At 36.5% G+C, this 24,118-nt stretch overlaps 1 protein-coding gene across 4 annotated transcripts in view; it reads right to left on the bottom strand.

Annotated features, from left to right (window-relative positions):
* PDS5B (PDS5 cohesin associated factor B) overlaps nt 1-24,118 on the bottom strand; it is a 99,895-nt gene that overhangs the window by 18,283 nt on the left and 57,494 nt on the right. For all 4 annotated transcript variants that reach the window (XM_050973074.1, XM_050973085.1, XM_050973083.1 and 1 more), the window contains 11 exons: nt 23,772-23,820; nt 22,169-22,308; nt 21,978-22,093; nt 20,890-20,995; nt 19,078-19,238; nt 18,298-18,421; nt 17,367-17,525; nt 16,521-16,589; nt 12,076-12,212; nt 7,470-7,593; nt 1,709-1,913 (listed from right to left, as the gene is read on the bottom strand). In XM_050973074.1, the coding sequence (XP_050829031.1) occupies nt 1,709-1,913; nt 7,470-7,593; nt 12,076-12,212; nt 16,521-16,589; nt 17,367-17,525; nt 18,298-18,421; nt 19,078-19,238; nt 20,890-20,995; nt 21,978-22,093; nt 22,169-22,308; nt 23,772-23,820 (1,390 nt within the window). The remainder of the gene's footprint in view (nt 1-1,708; nt 1,914-7,469; nt 7,594-12,075; nt 12,213-16,520; nt 16,590-17,366; nt 17,526-18,297; nt 18,422-19,077; nt 19,239-20,889; nt 20,996-21,977; nt 22,094-22,168; nt 22,309-23,771; nt 23,821-24,118) is intronic.

The raw sequence follows: 24,118 nt of genomic DNA, 5'->3' as shown, positions 1-24,118 counted from the left end.
TTAGAAAGTTTTCCTCAGGCAGGGTAAACAGAAATTTACTGTATTTTCAACAAAAGCTGAAATCCCTCCAAAATACCCAACAGCTACCCTCCTCACCTGTATGAAGTTTTTGAGACAACACATATCACAAAATCATACATTCATAGATTCAGACAAATAGCTGGAAAAGGCAAAGATGCAGATTTCCAAAGGAGGTACTGCCATCATTACCACCCTGAGTTACTGCATGGTCAGCACAGAGACTGGCAGAGGGAGACACACATTTAAATATTGTGTTATATCCAGAAATGAGCTTTGGCTGAACTGCTGCAATATGGATATTTTAGGATACAAACAGTTCAAGACATTTTATTTGCTGAAAGCTCAGACTGGTCAATCTGAATGGCACAAAGTTAAGATTGAAATCCTCAAAAAGTCCTGCAATCTATATTTAATCCAGACTCCCCATGCGTTATAGCATATGTCAAATCAAAGGCATCGCACAATTATTTCAGCAAGAAAATAATTTATCAGGTGCACTTTGAGGTCCTACTGGATAAAGAAAATCACACACACGTAGGTTCCTCTTAATTTCTTCCACAGATTTTTGACAGTAACTTTTCAGCATCTTTTTCAAACACATGATAATTCTTACACTTTCTGTCTACACAATTAAAAAGAGACTTCAACTTTCAAGAGGAATAGTCTTAAAATTACTTAGAGGTGTTTGTTCAATTTATTTTTTCTTTTTTACATGTTACTGAGTGGGAGAAAAGTACCACTTTTTTCTTTAACTCTAATTAATGATATATTAAGGATTTGTCTGTAGACTTATTCTCTGATCAAAGTCTAACGGAACTGAGAAAGACTGACTGACATAACTAATGTAAAGTGATTCATAAACACAGAAGGAAGTCAGTTATCTGACAGCATCTCTGAGATCAGATTGACAAAACAGGTCTGGTTTAGGCTAAAAGGATGAAAAAATCTCCTTCATTTCACAAAAGTCAAACCATCAGTAATCTTTCAAAGAAACAAAACTTCCAAAACCTCTCATTCAAAAATGCTATAGCTCTTCGTAAAGGTCTACTTTTTCCTATGACCCTGTACCAGCATTGTAATAGTGTATGTCTGTAGCTTTAAGTCAAAAGGACTGACATAATAAAAGAAAAATAGCTGACATGAGTCCATAACTTCCAAAGCATTCTCACGATCAACCACTGGCACTGAGAAGAAAGAATTGCACCAACTCATCCTGAAGTGCCAACAAATATAGCCCTTTGCAGGAATAACACAAGATGCTACTCAATAGAGCAGTGCAAGGACAGTCTATTCAGTACAGCATTTATGTATTAAAGTTACTTATTAGTAATTGCTGAAGTAAAATTAATCATTGTCACTTCACTTAGAACATTATTAACATTATTACGTTCAAATAGTACACATAATTGCCTTGGAAAATTACTTCACTTCCAATATATTTAGGCATAAGCATTTGCACAGTTTTTAACAGAACTCAAAGACCTCAGCAGTGCCTGTTTAAAAAAAAAATCAAAATAAAATCTGGACAAAAGAAAACCTGAAAACTTTCAGTTTTAATTAGATACCTCCAAATCAAATTTACAGTCATTCTGTGTATAGAAACAGACAACTATCAATGTTTTCAGTCTACTCACATTTATATTTGAACTACACCACTTGTAGCAAAAAGTGACTTCTATTCTCTTACCACTAACTGCTGCATGTTGCTTCAGATATTCCCTTCTGACATTTATGTTCTTCACAAGGCACTGCCTAGCATGAGCTCTTCTCTCTTTCACGGGATCTTTTGCACACAGTGCACAAATAGCCATATATTCTAGCGGCAGCCGTAGTCTAGAAAGGCCTTTGTGAAGTTTCTGAGCAAATATTTGTCTCACTTGGTAACATTCATCCTATTAAAAAAAAAAGCAAAACCAAAAAAGATTTTCTTAAAGCAATATAAACTGTAAAATAAAGCACAGAAGCTCAGGTAAATATGCTAAAACCAATTAGACCTTGAAGCCACTGAAACATAGGAACTGCAAGAATTTTTTTAAATGCCAAGTCAGAGCAATTTAATTTAATTAATCAGCTGAAGTTTCCTTTAAGCTCAGAAGAAAAGCTAAGGTTCAAAAACTGTGCAGGAAGATATCACACTGAGGACTCAAGGTCTAATTTTGCATAGTACTAAGGCATGGAGTTACTGAAATTGTTCACAGTTGGGTCACTTGCTTTGTAAAGCCAATGTCAAAGATCTGCACAAAAACATTTTAGCCACCAGTAACCACCACCATGTCAATTTTGCTGCTACTATTTCACACATTTTCATCAAGACACTAATATTAAAAACTGAATAAAATTCAACAGAATTGCCAGATAAGGTGAAACACCAAAGAGAGTACCAAGCATTTCCATTATACTGTGGAAACCTATGCACAACAACTGACCATGGAAGAAAATTATCTGTGTTTAACAGCTGCCAAACAACATGAAGTAAAACAATATGAAGGCAGCAAATGTGGTTCTACAGCTTATTAAGCAATGTGTTCCCAGAAAAGGCATGAAGCTTAATTATTTTTGTATGAAAATAACCAACATATACCATTGAAGACATGACAAATCATTTCCCAACACAGGACAAAGAAGCTTAACAGAAACATCTGTAGAAAAAAGACTTTGAAGAAAACAAACAGAAAAGCTTAAGGTAAACAAGGTCACCAAAATAGCATGGCACATTTAACCTGCCAAAAAAAGGTCAAGAGGAAAGATTTATCTCCAAATACAAAGAAAAAATGTTAACAGGAGTAAGCAGCTATTTTAGCCAAATGGCAGTTTTGAAGTCAGAAAGGATTGAAGAGGATTTCTAGTTATCAGTAAACTGGAAGTGCAGGGCCAAAACCTAGCTACTGGAAACATTGGCTCTGCTAAACTGGCAAATGGCATCTAAAGAGATCACATATTAAATAAAACAATCTTCCCTCTGCCTCCACCAAAATTGCAATTGGGAAGAAACTTTTTTCAGTCATGCCCCATTTTCTCCCTTCTGTGCTTCAAGCAATATTCCCCCTCTGTGGTCTCAAACCCTGAAACACCTGCTGCAGCCAGAGCTGAAGCAACCCAAGCCCACAAACCCAAACCATGAGATCTGCTCTTGCCTCCTTACAGCAAATCCACCCCCACAAGAGGCTAGGATAGAGCCCTCTTTTCCCTCCCCAGTATCACCCAAGTCTAAAGCCTTCAGGAAGCTCAGAAGAGACAGATGCCTAGTTGCTGTTTCAGCAGGAAAACATCTTTGTCTCAGAGGACAAGGGAGGTACAGTTGGTTGCTATTGATGGTATTGTGTGGCCAACTGGAATTACTATAATTTCTTTATCTTTTAATATTGGGAATAACCTTAAATTTGACTCAGTTACACTAGTTCACTAAGAAGAAGGAGACAAAACTTAACCAAGGCATGCTGTTTTTAACAGCATACACAAACTCCATAAATTAGTCTGATTTTATATATCTACACCTCTGAATTTAATGCCAATTCATCAGAAGTTCACAGTTTAAAAGCATTAAAAAATACACATTTGCAAAACATCATGTACCACTCAGACATAGCTCTGATTCATCAATTACAACACCCTGAGTTAACAAAGAAAACTGAAAAAGCTTTGGGATTGTTTTAAACAAATGAAACTTATGCAAACTACAAAACTTATTCTAAATACAATTAAATTGTATTTTCAACAGCAAAGCTTATCAGATCTTAAATCTGATCTTAAATCTTGTTAAACACTGAAGTACTCTCCTCAGTTACTTTTCATTCTCAATATGAAGCTCTGTTGACATCAAAATTTGTTCTGGAGATCACAGAAGTCAGCTGCTGTTTAGCTTATAAGATTGGCCAAACACATATGCAACTCATTTTACAATTACTATAACTACGTGCATTTCATCATAATAATGCCCCTGTTTACTAGTGCCACTTTCACATGGCAATTAGTGACAAAATTTAATTGTGTGTTCTGTACTCCAGTCATTACACATTACAAAACGGCAGCATCAGGGGGAAAAAAAAAAGTGCCAGCACAGAACCTCAGCAGAACCTGTGCAACCATCAGAGGCCTTAAAAAGTAAGATTTTTCCTGCTTTCTGATCTGCCCACTTAGAGAATCTTTACTGTGAATTAAATAACACAAAACTAGAGATAGCCTTGATGTCACCTGATTTGTGACTAGACTTGGAAGTGTTAATAATAAAAAAACTCTCAGAGTATTCAGTATTACCATCAAGAAATGGATTCTAATTCTAACCACTCTAAGCATTAACATATATGTATGCATATGTGCACAGGCCAAATGTCAAAAAAAAAAAAATCAGTACCCCTTTTAAGTGGAAAAAATCATTAAAGCCATTACAACTACTCTGCATCTGAGCATCTCCACTGAGAAAGTGAGAGAGGAAATTGTAGAAGGCCTGAAAAACATCTAGAAAAGTTATTTGTAAGTATTCAAAATCCATTAGGAGCTGCAGAGAAAATGAAAGGCAGAATTCCTGACCAGAGCTTGCGATCTAAATTCTGGGAAACAACTTACGAAGTCACGAAAGGCAAAGAAGTATCAATAAATGAAGAAAGAAAAGTGACAGAAATTATACTACAAAGGAATAGATTCTCTTGGAAGCAATGAAAAAGCATATGGATATCCAGAGGGAGGGGATTACAGACACCCAACATGGCTTTACAAAGGACAAATCATGCCTGACTGGTTTATCCTTTTACAATGAAGTGAATGTGCAAATGGATAAGGGATGAGCAGTTGATGTCACCCACCTGGATTTCTATAAGGGCTTTGACACATTTATACACAACATTGTTGTCTCTAAATTGGAGCAATATGGGTTTCAGTGATGGACTTACTCAACTGGTAAGAAATTGGCTGGATGGCCATGTCCAAAGGATTGCAGTCAAAAAAAACCAATGTCCAAATGGAGATTAGTAACAACTGGTGCGCTCGGGGGGAATACTGGGACAGGCATTGTTTGTCTTTGTTAATTACACAGATAGGAGGGCTGAGAACATCCCTCAGCAAGCCTGTGGATAGCACCAAGCCAAGTAGTGCAGTTGATACACTGGAGAGAAGGGCTGCCATCCTGAGGAACCTTGACAGGCTTAAGAAAGGATGGGCCCAGGGGAACAACAGGAGGTTCAAGAGTTCCAAGTGCAAGGTCCTGCACCTGGCTCCAGGCAATCCTCAGTATCCATACAGGCTGAGGGATGAAGGGATTGAGAGCAGCCCTGCAGAGGACTGGGGTCACCTGTGGATGAAAAACTGGAGATGAGATCACAGCCCAGAAAGCCAACCATGACCTGGGCTGCATCAGAAGGAGAGTGGCCAGCAGGGTCAGAAAGCGGATTCTCAACATCTACTCTGCTCTCATGGGACCCCCATCTGGAGTGCTGTGTCCTGCTCTGGAGCAATGGTTTTAAACTGAAAAGAGGTGAGGTTTAGATTGGACATATGGAAAAGATTTTTTATGGTGAGGGTGGTAGGACAATGGAACAGGCTGCCCAGAAAACTTGTGGGCACCCCATCATTGGAGATGTTCAGAGCCAGGTTGGATGGGGCTTTGAGCAACCTGTTCTAGTGGAATGTGACCTTGACCACAGCAAGGGAGTTTAATGGGATGATCTTCATGGGTTCATTCTGGTCCAAAGTATGCTGTAACACTACAATCAAATGTGATACTAACTGGTTTAGAAATGTTGAGAACCCTATCCATGTTCTAATTTGAATTTTATCTCTCAAAATTCCCTTTTGAAAATTCAGGGAAGGTAAGCATTAGACACAAAAAAGGTGACAAAACATCTGTTAGAATATTCACAAAAAGTTATGACTGTTATAGCTGGAAAGTAAGTGATAGAAGTGAGAGATGGAGGAGGGCAAAGGGCCTGCACTTTAACATACTGAAAAGAATATCAAAACAATGAAGCAAAATTCTAATAGGAGCTACAAGGTTAACATTTGCAATAAAGATTTGCCACAGGAGGGAAATGACTGAAGAAATGAACAGATTTTGGTCACGGGGTTCACAAGAAAACAGAACATGCAAACACTACATTGGCAAGGCTAGTCTGGCATGACATTATCCGGCTTGAGTATCCTTTCCGGAGCAGAGACAGAACTTATTTGTCATCACACTGAGTGCCTATTTCTGTCTCGCCTAATTTTGTTCTGAACTGCAAAAATCTTTATAACTCATTTTGAGACAAGACTAACATTTCTGTTCAGTTTTGGAATAGGAAAGCTGAAAAGTATCAGACTTTGCTTTGGGTGTAAAGAACTTCAGTTATTACCACTGAATTCCTGCTGTAGTTTTGCTGGATTTCATCTGCTTAAGTAGTCTAAAGCTTTGTTCCATTTCCCTTGTTTTTGGGAATTTGGGAACTGGGCTCCTTTTCATAGGAACACAGAAGTTTAAAACACATAAACAAAGTTAAAACAACATACAAGTCTAATAGGGACTGTCTTACTCTGGTAAAGGAATGATTTTTCTAGCCTTACAGTAACCAACTCCAAGCAACTTTAGAAATTAAAAAATATACTCTATGAAAATAAGTAATATCAACACAGGAGCCATACTCCGTATTTTCAAACATTATATGCCAATTTAAAGTCTTCTGACATTTAAAATGGATTGCAGCTTTTAAAGCTTTAGCTGGACACAGGAATTAAGATCTAAAATGGCATTTAATTATTGCTGCAGGTATCTTCTGAACAGGATTCCTTGCAGAGGATTTCTTGACTTCTGGAAAGCCAGGAGAATACCAGCAGCTGCACAAATAATACCAACAGAAGTCCCTTCATGACCACCTTACTCTCGGGGTATGAATCAATTTCTGTACAATTTGCTATGCCTACAAGCCAGAAATAGAGAGGGTCCCTGTATCTCTACTTAAAATTTAGGTGTTATTTCCTTACTACAGGCTCGCAGGCAGAAGTTAAGGATGAAAATTACAGTATCTACTAAGGAATATCTCCCTAATTTTTTCTAATATTTAAAGGATGCTAATTATTTCTGCAGACCTCTGCATTCCTAATATATTCTACCCAAGTACTGAGAAACCAAGGTCATTGTTTTCACCACAGTTCAATATACTTTACATCATCTCATTTTAACTTCTAGTAATATTATAATGCAGCTGGGGTATTACTTAAATACATACTGCATATCTTAGTTTATCAGTATTCTAACATTTGACTACTCTAAGTCAGTACCTCCCCAATGGACAGCCCAGTACTACAGATCTAATTCTCATCCACAATGGGTTTTCAGAATTATGAAATGGAGAAATAATTTCATGGCAAGGCTGATTATTTTGCATGAAACCAGATTTGCAGAAATATACATAACATACAGATCAAACAACTATATACTCATACATCTGCTGATAACCCACAACTCCAACACATTTCCTTACATTTATGGCTAGTGCACACAGCTGGTATTGTTCTAAGGTGATGATTTCGTGGTAACAAGGTTCTTGTGCCAACTTCACAATAGCATTCCCTGCAGCCAGCCTCAAGCGAGACATGTCAGGTTTACTGAAAAACAAGCACATGGATTGTGATGGTTAATTAGTAAAAAAAATTATGTAATTATTTGACTTAACTAAATCTAATAAGTTTGCATCACTGAAAAACAAGTACTTCAAAGGAAAGAAGTTTCTGTGAACTTAGCTACCCCTATGCTAGCAGAAGCAATTTCAAACCTAAAGTAATTTTCATAGCAGCACATTTTACAGCCTATTCCCACTTACCTTTTCCTGGTCCCAACCTGGCAATAAAAATTTTCCATCAAACTTCCTAAAAGTTCCACATGGGTGTGAAACAATTCTAGCTTTGCATTGAGTGAGGACAGTCCATACTGCCCCTCAGAGACCACATCTAGCAGTAAGATACTTCTGTTCAGCTTGCTGGTCCCCCTTCAGCAGGAGAGTCCTGCCAAAGAAATAGCCCATTTCTAGTCCCCAGAGCTGCCAAACTTTTCTAGCTCTAAATTCATGCTTCAGGCCAACATAAATTAATACATGACTAAGTGAATTTTACATGAGTGTAATATATGACTAAGTGAATTTTATTTCAAGACAATAGCAAAATGTCTTTTGAATGCAACCACTGAAAATGTTGTATATCAGATGTGTGGCAAATTTTCTGCAGCACAGAGCTATGACATTCTAAACTCCAAAAGGTTTTTAATAATTTTTCTCTTGATGAGCATTAGTTTAAAAATGCAGATGGTATATCAAGAAAATCTCAATTCAACTTCATATCTAATATCAGTACTTTCAGCAACTGCTGGCATCCTCTGATACTGAAATAGTCTTATTTTATGCTTAGTATAGACTAAAATCAAAATCCTACTACAAAGACATGAAAGATTAAATCTTGCTGTTCTATCTAACCACAAACAGAAAATCTGTATAATCTTGAATTTTGCAGGACTGTTTATGACTTATAAAATTAAAAAGAAAGACTTGGAAAGGACAGTTGAAATACTGCTTATTGATAAAATTCAATATTAAAAAAAAGACAATACTGGTGAATTTAACCTAGATGTGATAGCATCCCAAAGTAATCAGTTGTTGATTTAAAAGTAATTCAAGAAAGTCATCAGTCCTACTACTTCAAAGTATGAAGGATGAACAAGAGAAGGAATTTGTTGTCCAAATGGGACCTTGCCTTCACCTGACACTCCAGGCTGAACAATGCTTTGAAGTTAAAAAAAAAAATCCCTTGCAGTGTCACTGAAGGGTAAAGTTGTGTAGATTTCAAGAGGCATAGGGGCAGAGTCACTTTTAGAGCTGATGTGGGCAATAACATCAGGAAGATTACAACATGACTGATGGCCTCAACAGCATCAAAGGCTCCTGAGCCCAGCCACTTTCACTTAATTCAATTATGTTTAGCAAATTATTAAACACTGTTTAAAAGACAAGTGTAAGCCATGAACACTAAAACTGACTCATAGAATGACCTCATATCGAGTACAGCCTAAAAGGTTATATTCTGTACTGAATGGACAGTTTTACTCTTTTTAAAGCCTTCTCCAAGTCAGAAGGAGCAGTATCAGGTTTGCACAGAAAGGACACAGTAAGCATTGCCAGAAAGAAGATATCCTCATTGCACTCAATGGGTGAAGAACAAAGGTCAGGAAGTGTCAGCAAGTTCCATGCAGAACTAACAGGCCTGAAACATCATCTCCTCTGCTCCAGGCTTTGAGAGTAATTGTTTATGTAGGCAATATAGCTCACACAGAGACCATGGACTGGCCCTTCTACCAGTTTGGAGCTTTCTTGAAAAGCAATACTGAGAATCACAAAATTATTACATGTCCTGTCAACAGGGCTCTTGCCTCATTCAGCAGCGGGTGCACATTTTCCCTAGTCTTCCTTTTGTCACTTATTTACTTAGAGAAGCTCTTCTGGTTGCCTTTGTCACTTCTCACTAGATTTTATCCCAGTTGGGATTTGGCTTTCCTGTCTGTATCTCAGATGGGGTTCCCTATATTCCTGCCAGATTACCCATCTCTACTTGCTCCTTCTCTTTACCTCATACCATGGAATTGTTGGGGTCAGAAGGGATTGTTAGAACTCATCTAGTCCAACCCCCTGCAATGAGCAGTACTTGGAGGCCTGTCCAACGAGACCTGGAATGTTTCTAGGGATGGGGCAGCTATAACCTCCCTGAGCATCCTGTTTCAGTGTTTCATCACCCTCACCACAAAAAAAATTCTTCCCTTATCTACTCCCTTTGAGTACTGACAGGTCACAATAAGATCTCCCCAATCCTTCTCTTCTCCAGGCTGAACAACTCCAAATCACTCAGCCTTTCCTCATAAAAGTGCTCCAGCCCTCTGATTGTTTTTGAGACTCTTCTCTGAACATGCTCCACCAAGTCCATGTGTTTCCTGTGCTGAGAACCCCAGAGCTGGATGCAATACTTTGTGTATGGTCTCATCCTCAGAGTGACCTAAAGAGGCAGAATCAAATCCCTTGACCTGCTAGCCACGCTTCTTTTGATGCAGCCCAGGATACAGCTCAGCTGGCTTTCTGGGATGTAAGCACACATTGTTGGCTCCTGTCCACCCTTTCATCCACCAGTGTCCCCAAGTACTACTCTGCAGGGCTACTCTCAATCCCGCTTTTTGTGTTTGAATTTTGCCTGGAGTACCTTGCTCATACAGGTACAGTTTGCTGAAGTTTCCATTTGTTTTTCTGTTGTGATCACTCTTGAGTACTGAGGGGGGATTTCTGAATACTAGGTAACTAGCTTTCATAGGCCCCTCTTCCCTCCAGGCCTTATCCAATGGGACCCTACAAGCACATCCTTATGGAGCCCCAAGACTGTTCTCCTGAAGTCCAGTCTAATCTTGCCTTCTGCCCCCCTTCTTGCCCTCAGGATTTTGAACTTCACCATTTTAGGGTCATTATAGCCAAGGCTGCCTTCAGCCTTCACATCCCCAGTAAGCCCCACCTTTTTGGCATGTATGAGGTCCAGCAGAGAGCTTCTCCTCATTAGGTCCTCTACAAGTTGTGTCAAAAAGTGGTCATCAATGCTGCCCTGGATTGCTATGCACTGCTGTGCTGCTCTTGCAGTGGATATCAGAGAGGCTGAATTTCCCCATGAGGGCCAAAGACTGCATACTTAAAGTTGTTTGCAGTCTCATCCACTTCTTCCTGGTCAGGGGTCCCACAGCAGACACTCACCACAATGTTACCCAGAGCAATCTGCTCTTCAGTCTTAACCCAAAAGCTCTTCATTGGCTCATTATCCATCCCCAGGCAGAGCTCCAGGCTCTGGGGTTGAAGGGTTACCCCCACAGCAACATCACATGTCTCTGCAGCTTTCTCTCTACCCTGAAAGGATCCCTCCCTAGCCCTCCATTAACTTGATTTAAAAATGGAGAACTGATCACATCATTATATAAAGTTTCTACTTTATATAATTACTTTTTGAGTAGAAAAGGAGTGGGAAAATTAAATTTCTGAAACATGCACAGTAAGGAATCATCATTCCAAACATGAAAACACACAGTATCTACAGAACTGATCTATTCACTAACTACTGCATAAACCAAGCATGTGTTCCAAGTAGTCGTGCTGAAAAGCTAAATTACTGCCACTCAACTCCCTGGCAGCTGCCATGAATGGTCACATTGCAGAACTTAAAACTACAAAACAATTGTTTACAAAGAACTTTAGGACAGATTACACAGTTGCTACAAATATAATATACTAGACAGCTCTAAGGTTTGCAATTTTGCACACACAATATGGTTCTATCTGCATAACTACTGTATAACATTAACTCTACCTGAAAGTCAGAACCTTTAAAAACATACTGGTACAATCTACCCATGCCCTTAATAGCTTTTGTAGACATAAATTTTCAATGTTTAGCAAGCAATAGCAGCTGACAACTTGTCGCTTTTCCTACCACAGAGGATTAAGAAGATACCCAGAAAAACAAGTTGTCTAACAGTCACCTAAAAGGTAAATTATTTATTGAGACTTAATCCTGTTTACACATTTCCTTCTTACTTTCACTTTTAGAGACCTCAACATAGATTAGCCTGCCTCCAAGCAGAAGTGTCTTGTGTACTAAGTATTTACACCTGGTTTATACAACACACTATTATTCTTTATTAGAAAGCCCACCTATTGGCATTTGGCATGCAAAGCAACTGGTACACCAGGAACAGCAAGCTACATAAAAAATTAAAACCAATTTTCAGTGGGAAGAAGGAAGTTGCACAGTTTATTCCTGCAATATGAGTAATGGCCTATTGAAGGGATAAATAAAAGCAAGAATATAAAACCTAAAATTCAGCTCTGTGTACAGTGTTACAAAACCTGAGACTCAGCAAATTTATGTAGGAACCAGCCAAGCTTACTATCACATCTTATGAAATAAAATGTATAAATTGTTAAGCAGTCTAGCAGAGTAGTTTACACACTACTTCAATTAAAACTCTCCCCTCACTCCATCATCACAGACATGAAAACATTACCATCTGGTACATACCTTATTTTCCCTTGCTCTGTTAAGTCTCCATCACTGTGTAATATTGTTGTTAGCAATCTCAGAGTAGAAGTACCTGACTTGCTGTGATTGTTCTTCATTCCTAGCAACCATCGAACCATCATCTTGATGGCCTGAATCTGAGAAAAAAAAAAAAAAAAAGATACCAAAAAGTCAAACCATATTATAAGCCTCATTTTTAAAATAATCTTTATCTTAACTTAATCACATAGTATTTTTTCCCAAGTGCTTTTTGCTGGTATAAACGTAAGTCTGTCAGGACTGCAAAGCATCATTTAACTACTGAAAGATAACCAGACATACTCTCACTAGACAGCAACTTTTCACTGAAAGTCTCAAGTGTGTATTACAGCAAATAAAAATTATACATTTAGTTAAAGTTTGAGCTGCTTCTTCTATTAGCAATCACATATTTTGTCCTTTGAAAACATTTTCTTAGTTGAGCTTGCATCCATTAAATGCTGTGAAATAGGCTAAACAGTTAGTTTATACTAAGAAAATGTTACTAGATCAAAAAGCAGAACACATTTTCATCTTTATATATTCCTACAATTCAGAGAATATTCTGCATCGGAAGGGACCCACAAGAATCAACAAGTCCAGTGAATGACCCTATGGCAACTGAACCCACAGCCTCGGCATTAAATTCCTGTGCCCTATATATTCTCTATTTATCTATGTCATATTTGAGTTTCAATTTAAGACATGTACTTGAAAAAACACTTAATAGACATCTTGACTGTTAGCAATCTGTACTATGATAACTTAGTCTGGTAAAGAATACTTTTTTTCACAACTATTTAAAGAAAAGCTTTAAAGTTGGGGAGGGATAACTTGGTTTTGCCAACAGAAACATCAAGTGTTTTGAGGCAGGCTTCTGCCACTGCACAGACTCCAGCAACTATCATGAAACACTGAATAATTGCACATTTCTTTAGTGAAAATAAAACATTAATTTGGGAATTAAGTTTGTTTTAGTATTTGAATTCCTTTATCCTTTCATTTTCCTTTCATATGACAGCAGAGACAATAAAAGAGTATCTTCTTACAGTAAAATGAAAATGGTCACCTAAATCTCATAGATATCCTTTGGGGGAAAAAAAGGAAACAAAACCAAACTAACTAAAAAAAACCAAAAAACACCAAAACCAAAACAAAATACTGAACTCTGAAGATCAAATCCAAAAGCTTTAGAAAACTTACACTTTTAGTACATGGTAACTTCAAATATTCTCAGAAGTGGGAAAAGAAATTCTAGTAGCTTTTATTGAAACATTCACAATGTCAACAAATTAAATTTATCCTAGCATAATTGATCTACTCCTTGCAACGAACTGACCAAAATGGTCCCATCAGATCTCAGTTCTAGGACTATCACTTCTACGTGAGTTTAGCTTTTAGGACTGGAGTCCACTTGCTCCACCTTAGTGGGTAACACCAGAGAGCTGTAGGATGTCTGTCACTCCAGAACTCAAAATGCAAATGAAGTCTCAGGAGCAGAATTTGTCTTGTCCTCACTTTTAAAGGGTCTTCCATTGTAACAGCTCTAAGTATCCACCAGAAGATTTCAACAGAATCAAACCCAATATAATAATCTCAATATAACAATAATGGCACCATATCTTTTCACAGCTCACAAATTCAGTTTCTTCATGTCATAACCAGGACCTGTAACTGTTAGCACTTGCCATTTGTAGGGAGGATGGAAATATGACAGCTTTCCTTGGTCTTCAAATAAATGACACATTTAGCCAGGGAACAGATACAGGCTACTTTGTCCCTTGACCAATTTCAATTTCAATTTTTGCTTCTAGAAATTCCCACCATAATGGTTTTTCCCCAATTTTATTATCCAAACCTATTCTAGTCTTCCTTCCATGTAGTCAAGTCCTACTCCTGCCTCCTTCAGAATTTTCATCTGACCCCACTAGTTTCCCTATTTCTTTGCAGGTGTTATTGATGGTATAGTGACATTCCAGCAACCATTCAGAATTAAGCATTCCTATGAGGTTAGTACAGGGCATGAGAATTCCCCCAGTCACTACTACAGATAGCAACTTAGTTAAACATGACATGAGTTTGGACTGCTGTCATGTTTTAAATTCTCCCTTTGCAACCAAACTGTGTAGCTACTAGAGGATAATTCTAGTTGGAAGGAGTTTTAGGAGGTTTCCAGTTCAATCCCCTGCTCAAAGGAAGGTCAGCTATGAAATCACACAACATTGGTCTCAGTTTTATGCACTGTGGTGTCAAAAGCCCTCCAAGAATGAAGACTGCACAGGCTCTCTTGGCAACCTGGAACTTCTTGCTACATGTAGCATTGTCTGACTGCTCTCAGGCCTTTCCTTATATTCAGTCTGAAGTTCTTGCTCCAATTTGTGTTCCGTGAGCCTAGAATTCTCCTCCGAGATGAAAAATTATTTTTACATTACATGAAAACATAAGAAAGCGAAAATGAGACAGAGCCATATCAAACATAACACTGCCTTCCTACTACATCACCATTATGGCAGCAGGTGGCTAAGGTTTCTACTGCCTGAGGTTTTAGAGCCACAAAGGATGCAAGTTTGTGCAGTACTGAAAAATGAAACAAAGCCCACTTTGAGCATAGTTAGAGAAACAGTACTAAAAACCTTATATTCCAGTGATATGGAAGGAAACAAGAAATATCACTGCTGCTACACAAGTCTCAATCCCCTGCATGGTGCACAGTACTCATTACAGGTCACTGCCAAGAGAGACAATTGCTTTAGAACTCAAGTGCCCAGCGTAAGAATTCCAGTCTAACTCATACAATCATTAATCCGATTCATAGTTAATACTGTACTGAAACATTTCTCTGCAGAGAGCCTTTCACAGAAGGTTTAGCACCCAAAACTAAGGTTATCCTCAGTCAGTCTACATCTGCTAGGCTGGACAATAGTAAAATTTAGTTTTCAGCAGTCCTTCCCACTTTCATACTTTAACCTGCTAGTTTGAAAATCCCCACTAGATATATAATAATGTTACAAAAGGAAAAAGAGGCTTGAAAAACCAGAGTGAAGAAAAGTACACTATCAGAGAGAAATCATTTATAAACTGATGGCATTGTCTGGAGCATACATTAAGTTTAAGCTCTGCAGTAGTAATAAATGCAAATTAAATTTGCAAATCAATTTTCACAATAGCCTGTTGTCACCTGCAAATAAATTTTTAGAGTTTTCAGGCTTGTCTTCAACTGTAAATTGCCTTAAGAATTTCTGCAGGTTAAATCCCTTCCAAATAGCCAAATGTATGAGAAGTTTTATCAATATAAAAGTACATTTTAGACACTTATAACAGCTTCACAAATCATTTATAATAATTAAAAAACCCAATATTTACTCTACTTCAAGTTACATGTATAATCACTCAAGCGAAATCATGTCTAGCTAAAATTAGCACTTCATTAAATTAAAACAAAGGTGCATTCTTTTAACAATTTTTGGAGTATACTGTGAAACTATGGAGTTGCACAAACATGAAAAATATCCTTTGTGGAGTCAAAACACTAAAAGCAGCAATTCAACTTCAAAAAAAGCCAAGGCTTTCCATTAATGTGTTCTGTACCAAACCGCAAACCAAAGTACTCACTAACCTGGCAGAAAAGAAGGTCTGCTAGGAAGTGTTTAACAATTTTGAGAGAAGGCAAAGAAGTTTTTAAAACCAGAGCGACTTGACTCAGAAGACATTAGAAACTAAACAACTGATATAGCACAGAGCATACTATAAAAGACAAGCATCTCATTCTGAAAGAAGTGAAAACAAAAATCTATCCCTGTTCTGAAGGGCATTTAAAAACCAAATACAAATATAGAACGTATTTTTCACATCGTGACTCTATTTCTAATTCACTGAAAAACTGACTGACAGTATCTCTTACAGAGTACAGAAAATGTAATACACTTACTCCAAAATAAGAATAAGCTTGAGATGACATTTTTAAGTAAAGTAGCAAAAAACCCTCCCACTATTTCAAAGTGATTTTTTTTTCATAAATCCAGGTTTTTCTCTAATACACTTTGCAAACATAGAAAAATAAACAATGTAACAGATTTATTCATTTGAAGAAACTGACAAATCCAAACCCCATTTTTCCTCTTCCAAAACAACACTGAAAGTTTCTTAAAATGGCATAAAAATTCAACAGAAAAAGGAAAGACTTTTAACAAAAATTCTAGATTTCTACATTGAAGAGGAGGGGAAAAATTTTATTTAAGTAATCCAGCTATCATCACAGTCAAGTGTCAGAAAACAAAACTACACCTTTAGGAATTTATATAAAACTTAATAAAGTGTGTATGTAAATTTATGCATAAAATAATAATTTATAAATATGTTCCCAAGAGCAAATCCTTATTAAGTATCATAAACATAAGAGAGAGGAACACATAGTACATGCTACTCACTTTAACAAGTGTTTCAGGAGACACTTCTTCATCTGGGACCCAAAGTTTTGTTGTCTTTTTTCCTGGAAGCTAAACAAAATGTTACATTTATCACAGTACTGTTACTCTTCAGTGAAACTTGTAACCTCCTCTTTCCTGTTTGCTTCTGGAAACAATACAGCAGCACTCCCTGGACAGCTGTATGCCTCCTGTCCCTTACAGAAGTAACCACTACAGAAGTGAGATACCTCACTATCCAGTATCAGCAAATTTATGATTAATAAAGGGATTGGTTGTTGTTGTTACCTGAAAACTATTCTTTCAGGGCATAATAGCCATTGCTTTGAAAATAACAGTTTTTCCATATCCAGTAGATTGGAACTTCACACACATTTTACTGTTTTAGACAGAGTATCTTTCCCTAAGCAATTTAAACAATGCACAAGTTAATTTTTTGACTTCATAATCACTTTAGAATCAATACAAAATTGTTCAAAAAATTGAAATTCAGTCTTCCATTTAAATAGTGCATTTTAATTTTAAATGTAATATACTTCCTAAAAATCACAACTCACTCAAGATAAGAAACAGAAGGAAGTCATAACAATTTTCCTCTTTTTAATGAAGGCCAAGTCGCAAGTGATGAAATGCTGTGCTATGCAGCTCATCATTTTTGTAAGATTCCCAAATTAGTAGAACTCTCCTTTCCTATACCATGGCTTTTGAATAGAGTCAAACTACACGAAGAAATCCAAAGACAAACACATACAAAAGCAGAACCAGCCTGCTAAATATTTTCTCAAGCACTTCCTGAGTATGATACTGCAGAAAAAGCATACTCTTAATATCAGGTTTTAAAATACTCACCCTATCATTCATTAGCAAATCTTTAACAATAAAAGTAGCAACCAAAGATTTCAAAGGGGCAGCAAACTGGTCAGGTGCAAGCATGGCTATATGGCCAATAGTAACCAACGGCGTAATGAGGTGCTCAAAATTGCTTGGATCCAGACTTTTATGCAGTGGCTAAAAAAAAGGCAACAAATTCAAGTATTACTAATATAATCTTACTGAGGGGATGGGAACGACAGCTTCATACCAAGTGGTCCATGTCTACTTTAGAAATACAATTTCAAAAGAACTATTGATTATTTAATTTTAAATATACATTCACCAACCCATTAAGTCTTCCTCAAGTCAAAGGAAACATCAAGATGACAGACAAAATATTTATCACCTCAGGATAGTTCAAAAAGTGACAGCTCAAGCAGGACTATTTAGGAAACAATGGATTAAAAAGCCTACTTTCTTGTGGGAGAACTAGATCTCAAGCTAGCAATTTCAAAAATGGACTATGATTCAGCCTTCAAGATAAGAGGCTGATGGCCATTAATTAAAAAGTATATTTGCAGTTACAGCTATAAAATTTATTTAGTCTGTACCACAATTCAGTTTTCCTTAATTTCTGCAACCATTTAAATACTTTTGACCATTTTCAACAGGGATAAAGGAGTAGCATATGGTTCCTCTTTCTATGAATAGTTCATGGTTCTAGTACACAGCCTAACACTTGGTTTTACTCTACCAGCTCTTAAAATACACAACCTAAAACATGATGAATCATGATATACAAGAACACCCTCTACTACCATTCTTCAAGCCAAAATCATGTAAGAACAAAAGGAAAGGGAAAAAATGTATTTCCTAAATCTGCTACAACTTGCAACTACATCCCTTAGTTTACATATGCAATATAAAAAATCAGAAAAAGTAACTTAAATATTTATGTTAATGTTACCTCAAATATCTGTGCAAACTGCGTTTCTTTGCTGGAAAATATTGCATGGATGCAGTGAATAGCATACTTGGCTTGACGAGGGGGTCCCTTTTTAGCTTTATGATGCAACACCGGAAGCAAAGCACTAAACAGTTGTGTAACAAAACAAACAGACAAACAGACCAAGAGATAAGTAATTTCACAAACTGAAAATTTTCTAAAACATCAAACTAACAAAGAAGTACAGATATACATATAAAAACCACAGCACTTTTGCAAAAGCACTAATTGCTTTTGTTTGGGTAATTTCTTCAAAAAAAAGAAGAAAAAAATTATGTAAATAACTTGCAAGCAAAAAATTCTTGGTTTTGTTGATAAAATATTATGTGGTAAAATAGGCATTGATATCTTTACAGGTATTAAATGTTCTTTTGGAAATATTTTGGCCTACATATCATCATTAAATTGCAAGGAATGTTTTTACACTGCATATATATATATATATTATATATATATATATATATATATATATAACTTAAGAAAAAGTAAGTAATTCTGAAGGGCAGCTATATAAATTATAGTGGTCTCAGTGACATTCCAGCTGTCACTACTTAGGGTATATTCATTACACTTCCATTCTTCAAAAGGCACTACAATTTAGTTTTTCAAAGTCTCTTTTTGGAAGTAATACTTTCTTCCAAAAGAATGCAGGATAATGCTACAGCAGATGAAAGGAAGAGTGAGAACTTCCAAAATCCTATACAGTGAAGGTCACTGCTCAGAGTAAGATATACAACTTACGATCGTATGTGAGGAAAGTCTTCTTCAATTTTACTTCCTGTATTTTTGAAAATTTGTAATGCAGCTTCTGCCACTTTTTCATCATCCATTTTCAAGCAAGCGAGGAGAGATTCAAAAGTTTCAGCTGAATGAAATGAGATAGGGTGCGTAAACGAAAGTACCTGCCAAAATATGATGAAAGCCATGTTAACATTTTTTAAAGGTCCACTTATACTAGGACACTTCATCAAGAGTCATTTTCCACTGCCATACTGGAACATTTATAATATTCTCCCTGGTTTTGATTCATGATCCACATTTCTCCTTTTTTTTAGTAGCTCCTAAAGTTCTGTCTTTATACATGACCTCATTAGATTTAATTTATTTCCCCAGTCTCAGTTTCTTCTCCTACTATTCTGACCATGTACTTCTCGGTGACTACATCTACATTAGCAAGTACTGGGTTACAGCAGAAGCAGGTCTTAAGAGAAACCCATCTGATGCTAAGGAAGCAATATCCATGTTTCAGGAGTTTTACTTCAGAGTATTTTTAGACTGACTAAATCCACTTTGGGCAATGCAACACAACATGTGCTTCTGAAGCCCATCTCAGTTTTGTTCCTCTGAAAGGAATCCAGCCTGTGTGCCTCCAGACTTCATGTTTGTTTCCTCAGGGGAAGAAGTGATTCTGCTCTGAAGTGAAATTCCTATCTCTAAAATAGCAACACAGACATACTCAATAGGGCCTCTAGTCACTCAAGTTTTCCACATTAACTTAACAGATTCTGTACCTCTCCTTCAGATCTTTGGACTTGGTTGTTTTCAGGTATGACAGTCCTCCCATGTTAAAAAAAAAAATGAAATAAAGAAACCCCCAATTGATCCTCCCTGAAATTTGGTCTTCTCTTCATTTTTAAGTGGCTGTTGATTATTAGCCTCGTTCCCCATAATATTCTGACTCATGGCAGAGAAACAATCCTCAAAATCTAGAAACTTCTTCATATGAAGTTTTCTATTTTAACGAAGTTACCTTCCCTCCCACTTCATTGCATGGCATTCCCAATGCTGGACTCCTATACTTGTCCTCTCTGTATTATTCTGATGATGTATAGATCACTTTGTTTAGGGCAGTCTTACTCCTCTTCCTTAAATGTGTCATGCCAGCTCATACAAATATGTAAATACTGACTTGGAATTCTTCATTCAAGCATATACTCCTTCACAAAATGATTCTTTCTTTCTTACTCAGATGCATTCTTGTGCTGCTAGGTATCTGCACGTTTATCTAAACGTTCACATCTGGATAAAGAGCCACATCCTTTCAGGTGAATCTACTGAGTCATTAGTTAATCTAAAATACTCTCAAAACTTCACTATGGGAGTCCTTTAGATTTTTAGGCCTCTGAAGTCAACTCCCACCAGGACTACTTGCCAGTCTTTGCTATGTTAGCTCAGTCTCAACAATTACTCATAGCTGACACAGGTAAGACCCCAACTTAGGTGGAACGCAGAGGAACCACAGTGTTGCACTGATGGACAACAGCACAGTGTCTATTCATAAAATGCTGAATTCATGCTTTAATAACCAAAACTCCACTGCTGCTGTCTCACATGCAACTACTTTTAGCTTACAGAAAAGTTTCTAAATCATTTAAAAAACAACTTTACTGATGTGCCACGTAAGATGAGCATAAAGCGCAAAAAACAAAGCAGCTTCTTCCAGGTAGGCACCACATGTTTTTGATTAAAAGCAGAAGTGATAATTAAAAATTTATTTTAACAAAGTTTTTTGCCAAGTTTCCCATGCTTATTGGCCACCAGGACTATACTTGCCTTCAGCAATTCAAGACCTGCTCTGATTGCCTGGTCAGTAGGTACACCCTCATCTTCATCATCAGCTGTTCCATCTATAGACTTGTTCACTTGCTTTATAAGGGCACTGAAGAGGAAAACAAAACATGGCCTCAGAGTTACTTCAATTCCACCAAGTATGATTACATCTTAAAATTGTGAAAACAATCTTATTAAAGCAACTTATTTAAAACACAAGCCTATTATAAACCAAATATGTCAACTACATATATAATCTGGTTGCCCTCATCTCCCATCCGAATCAAAACTTCTGAAGCATTACATTAAAAAAAAATTATCCATCATGACTTAAGAACCATATACAAATTACTCTGGAAGGATGACCAAAATAAGAAAACAATTTGAGCATTACAAGCAACAAACTCAATAAGAATTATGCTGAGGTTACAACCTGCTACATATTCTTAATAATTGATGGAAAATAACTCTTTACAATACTTAGTCTCTAACCAAGAGGAAAAAAAATAACCATTTAACAGTTCTGCTAATAGCTGATGACAAATTTACAAGACCTATCTTCTGCATATTCCTTCTTGAGAATAAGGCTTATTTCAAATACTGCTGTTAGTTAAATAATCATTTCAGCAATAATATTTTCAGCAATCCCTCCCCAGCATAACTTCATTGGCTCACTCTTCCTTGAAGTGCTGCTGCCTCATCATCATAACCTTTACTTCCTCAGTTACATTATTGTTTATGTTACTATGAGCTAATATTCTAGGTGGAAAATTTCAGCTGAAGGCTCTGGACAGAAATTTGTTTTAAAATAAGTCAGCTGGTCACAAACCATACTTTGTCTGTCAGCAACACATCCACTTTTATGGACAGGTCATCCCAGCTATGCTGAATGACAATGCAATTGTTTCTGTGACTACATTCTGGACAAGGACACAAAAACCCCTACACAAAGTGAAACAGAAGAAAACATTGCAGGTCACCAAGCCTTAAGCCATACCCATCCAGCTTATTACTGCTTGTGCTTAAGGGCCAAGTAAGAAACCCCAATTTCAAACCCTCTGATCTGTGGCCGACAACACACACAAAAATACCTGATGGATTCGGTATCAATGTGCACAGGAGCAATTCTTTCAAGAAGAAACTTTATCATTTCCAGGAAAGGATTTGTTGGTTGCTTTGGATTGCCCAACTTCTTTGTTATCTCCCTCTGAAATATAAGTTGTGATTAAATTTCTAATCAATTCTATTCCAAAAATATTCAAGCTTTAAGAGCAATTCTTACCACACATCCTTCAGCCTGTTTGCAAGAACATGTTGGGCTAACAAGCATTTCTAACTGACTCCTTATTTTTTCATCATCTTCTAGAACTTGTGTGAACTTTTTCATGAAATCTTGAGCTTTCCCTGGATCAGGAAGGTTTCCTTTAAATAACCAAAATAAATCACTCTTTACGTATTGTAAAATGCACAAGTTTGGAACATCATACAAACCACACAAAACCCAAACCAAACAAACAAAAAGAAAAACCACAAAAAACCCAAACCACAAAACACCTCAAAAGAAGCAGATATATATATGAGGACACAAATTTCTACAAATTTCCTCTGGCTAATTGCTTTCCCAACCCTTCACATTTATTTTTCAGCAAGTCTAGCTGTTCCTGCTACTGAAACTGACCTCAGACTGCAAAGCCTAAACTCCGCAACAAAATATACTCTGTATACAGATCACCCAATGCAATAAGTGTGGAAAACATCTAAAAGGGTATTTTTGCTAAATTGCCCCTTAAGTAAACATAAGCTTTACAACAAACATTCAAAAACGAAAAACAGCATTTAAAATGCATTAAGGAAAAAAAAGATTTACAACAGCTTAAAACATCCAAAAAAAAAAAAGCATTTAAGATGCATTTCTTCAACTACATCCTCATTTTATATTTTTGTTTTATACTATAGCAAGGCAATTTATTGGCAAAGGATTAGTCTACTATTTAAGATGCTTCATATTTTTTGATCCAGTGTTAAGCAAAGCTGGTACAGAATGTGGTGTATCACTACAGGATGGTTAGTTCAAAACAAGTTCTATTATGATTTTGTTTTGCTGTATTGATTTCTTCTTTGAAATAAACTGAGAACTAAAAGTATGAGAAAAAATACAAACGGATGAAAAATAGATTAGTATCATGGCCAACAAAGCAGCATAGTTCATTTTTTTTCCTCTGTATTTTTTTAAAAATGTGCAGTCTTATGAAGTATATTTTTTGCCAGAACAGATGGGATTTTTTTTAAAAGGTGGATTTGAAAACAAATTTTCAGAATTGTAAAGCAGGTTTTTCTTCATACTAGTTTTAATGCTATTGACAAGGTGAACAAAAAGTGCTGCTTTTGGGTTGGTGGGTATTTCTTTGTCAATAGTTCAGTTTACACAGAAGTTCTTCAGTTTTTGAAGTGCTTTCCTTGCTAGTGAAATCCAAACTCTCTTGCATTCCAATGACATTTACAATACTAAAACCTCAGAAGAGATGTAAGTTAGTACATAGCTTAGTAGTTTAGTTAACATCTATGAATATATACTCTATAATAAATGTTAAAATAGACATTAACACCCTAGATCACCTAGACCTTGAATTAGTCCACAATGCAGCCAAAAAGCTATGTGATAGGCTTCATGACTGATGTCTTCATACAGTAAGAGAGTAATTCTGCTTAGAGTTGCCTTCATTCTTAAAAGCATATTGCTGCATCATTTATAATGATTTGCTTTAGATTTTATCTGCTGCAAAATGTTTTATTTTAATAAACTTACTCCAAATGATTTTTAAAGGAAGAAAGCAATATAGTTCTACTATAATTTTTAGACACTGTAAATACTTTTACTGACTTACTTGTTATAACCATCACTTTTGAGAATATAGCTTTACTGCTGGCATCTGTCTGCAAGTCACAAAAGAAAAATGGATTAAGTACAAATTTTACATTATTTATTTCCATTTGAATATTGAGTAAGAAGATTCCAGACTGCATTAACATCAACTCAACTTCCATTCTGCTAACACATCAGTGTGTTAGAAATCAAAAGCCACCACTGCAAATTCAATGTAGACACAGGAAGTAAAAGGTAGATCATCACTACAGATCAATTACATAAAATACTTTTATTGCTTTTCAATCAACCATATAACTTATGAACAGCATGAATGGGCTATTTCTGCAGTGTGTAGTCTCAGAAAAG

Source organism: Serinus canaria, chromosome 1 (genome assembly GCF_022539315.1).
Source record: "Serinus canaria isolate serCan28SL12 chromosome 1, serCan2020, whole genome shotgun sequence".
NCBI classification, from domain to species: domain Eukaryota; kingdom Metazoa; phylum Chordata; class Aves; order Passeriformes; family Fringillidae; genus Serinus; species Serinus canaria.
Note: the sequence above shows the minus strand (reverse complement) of the source record. Positions and strands in the feature narration are given on the sequence as shown.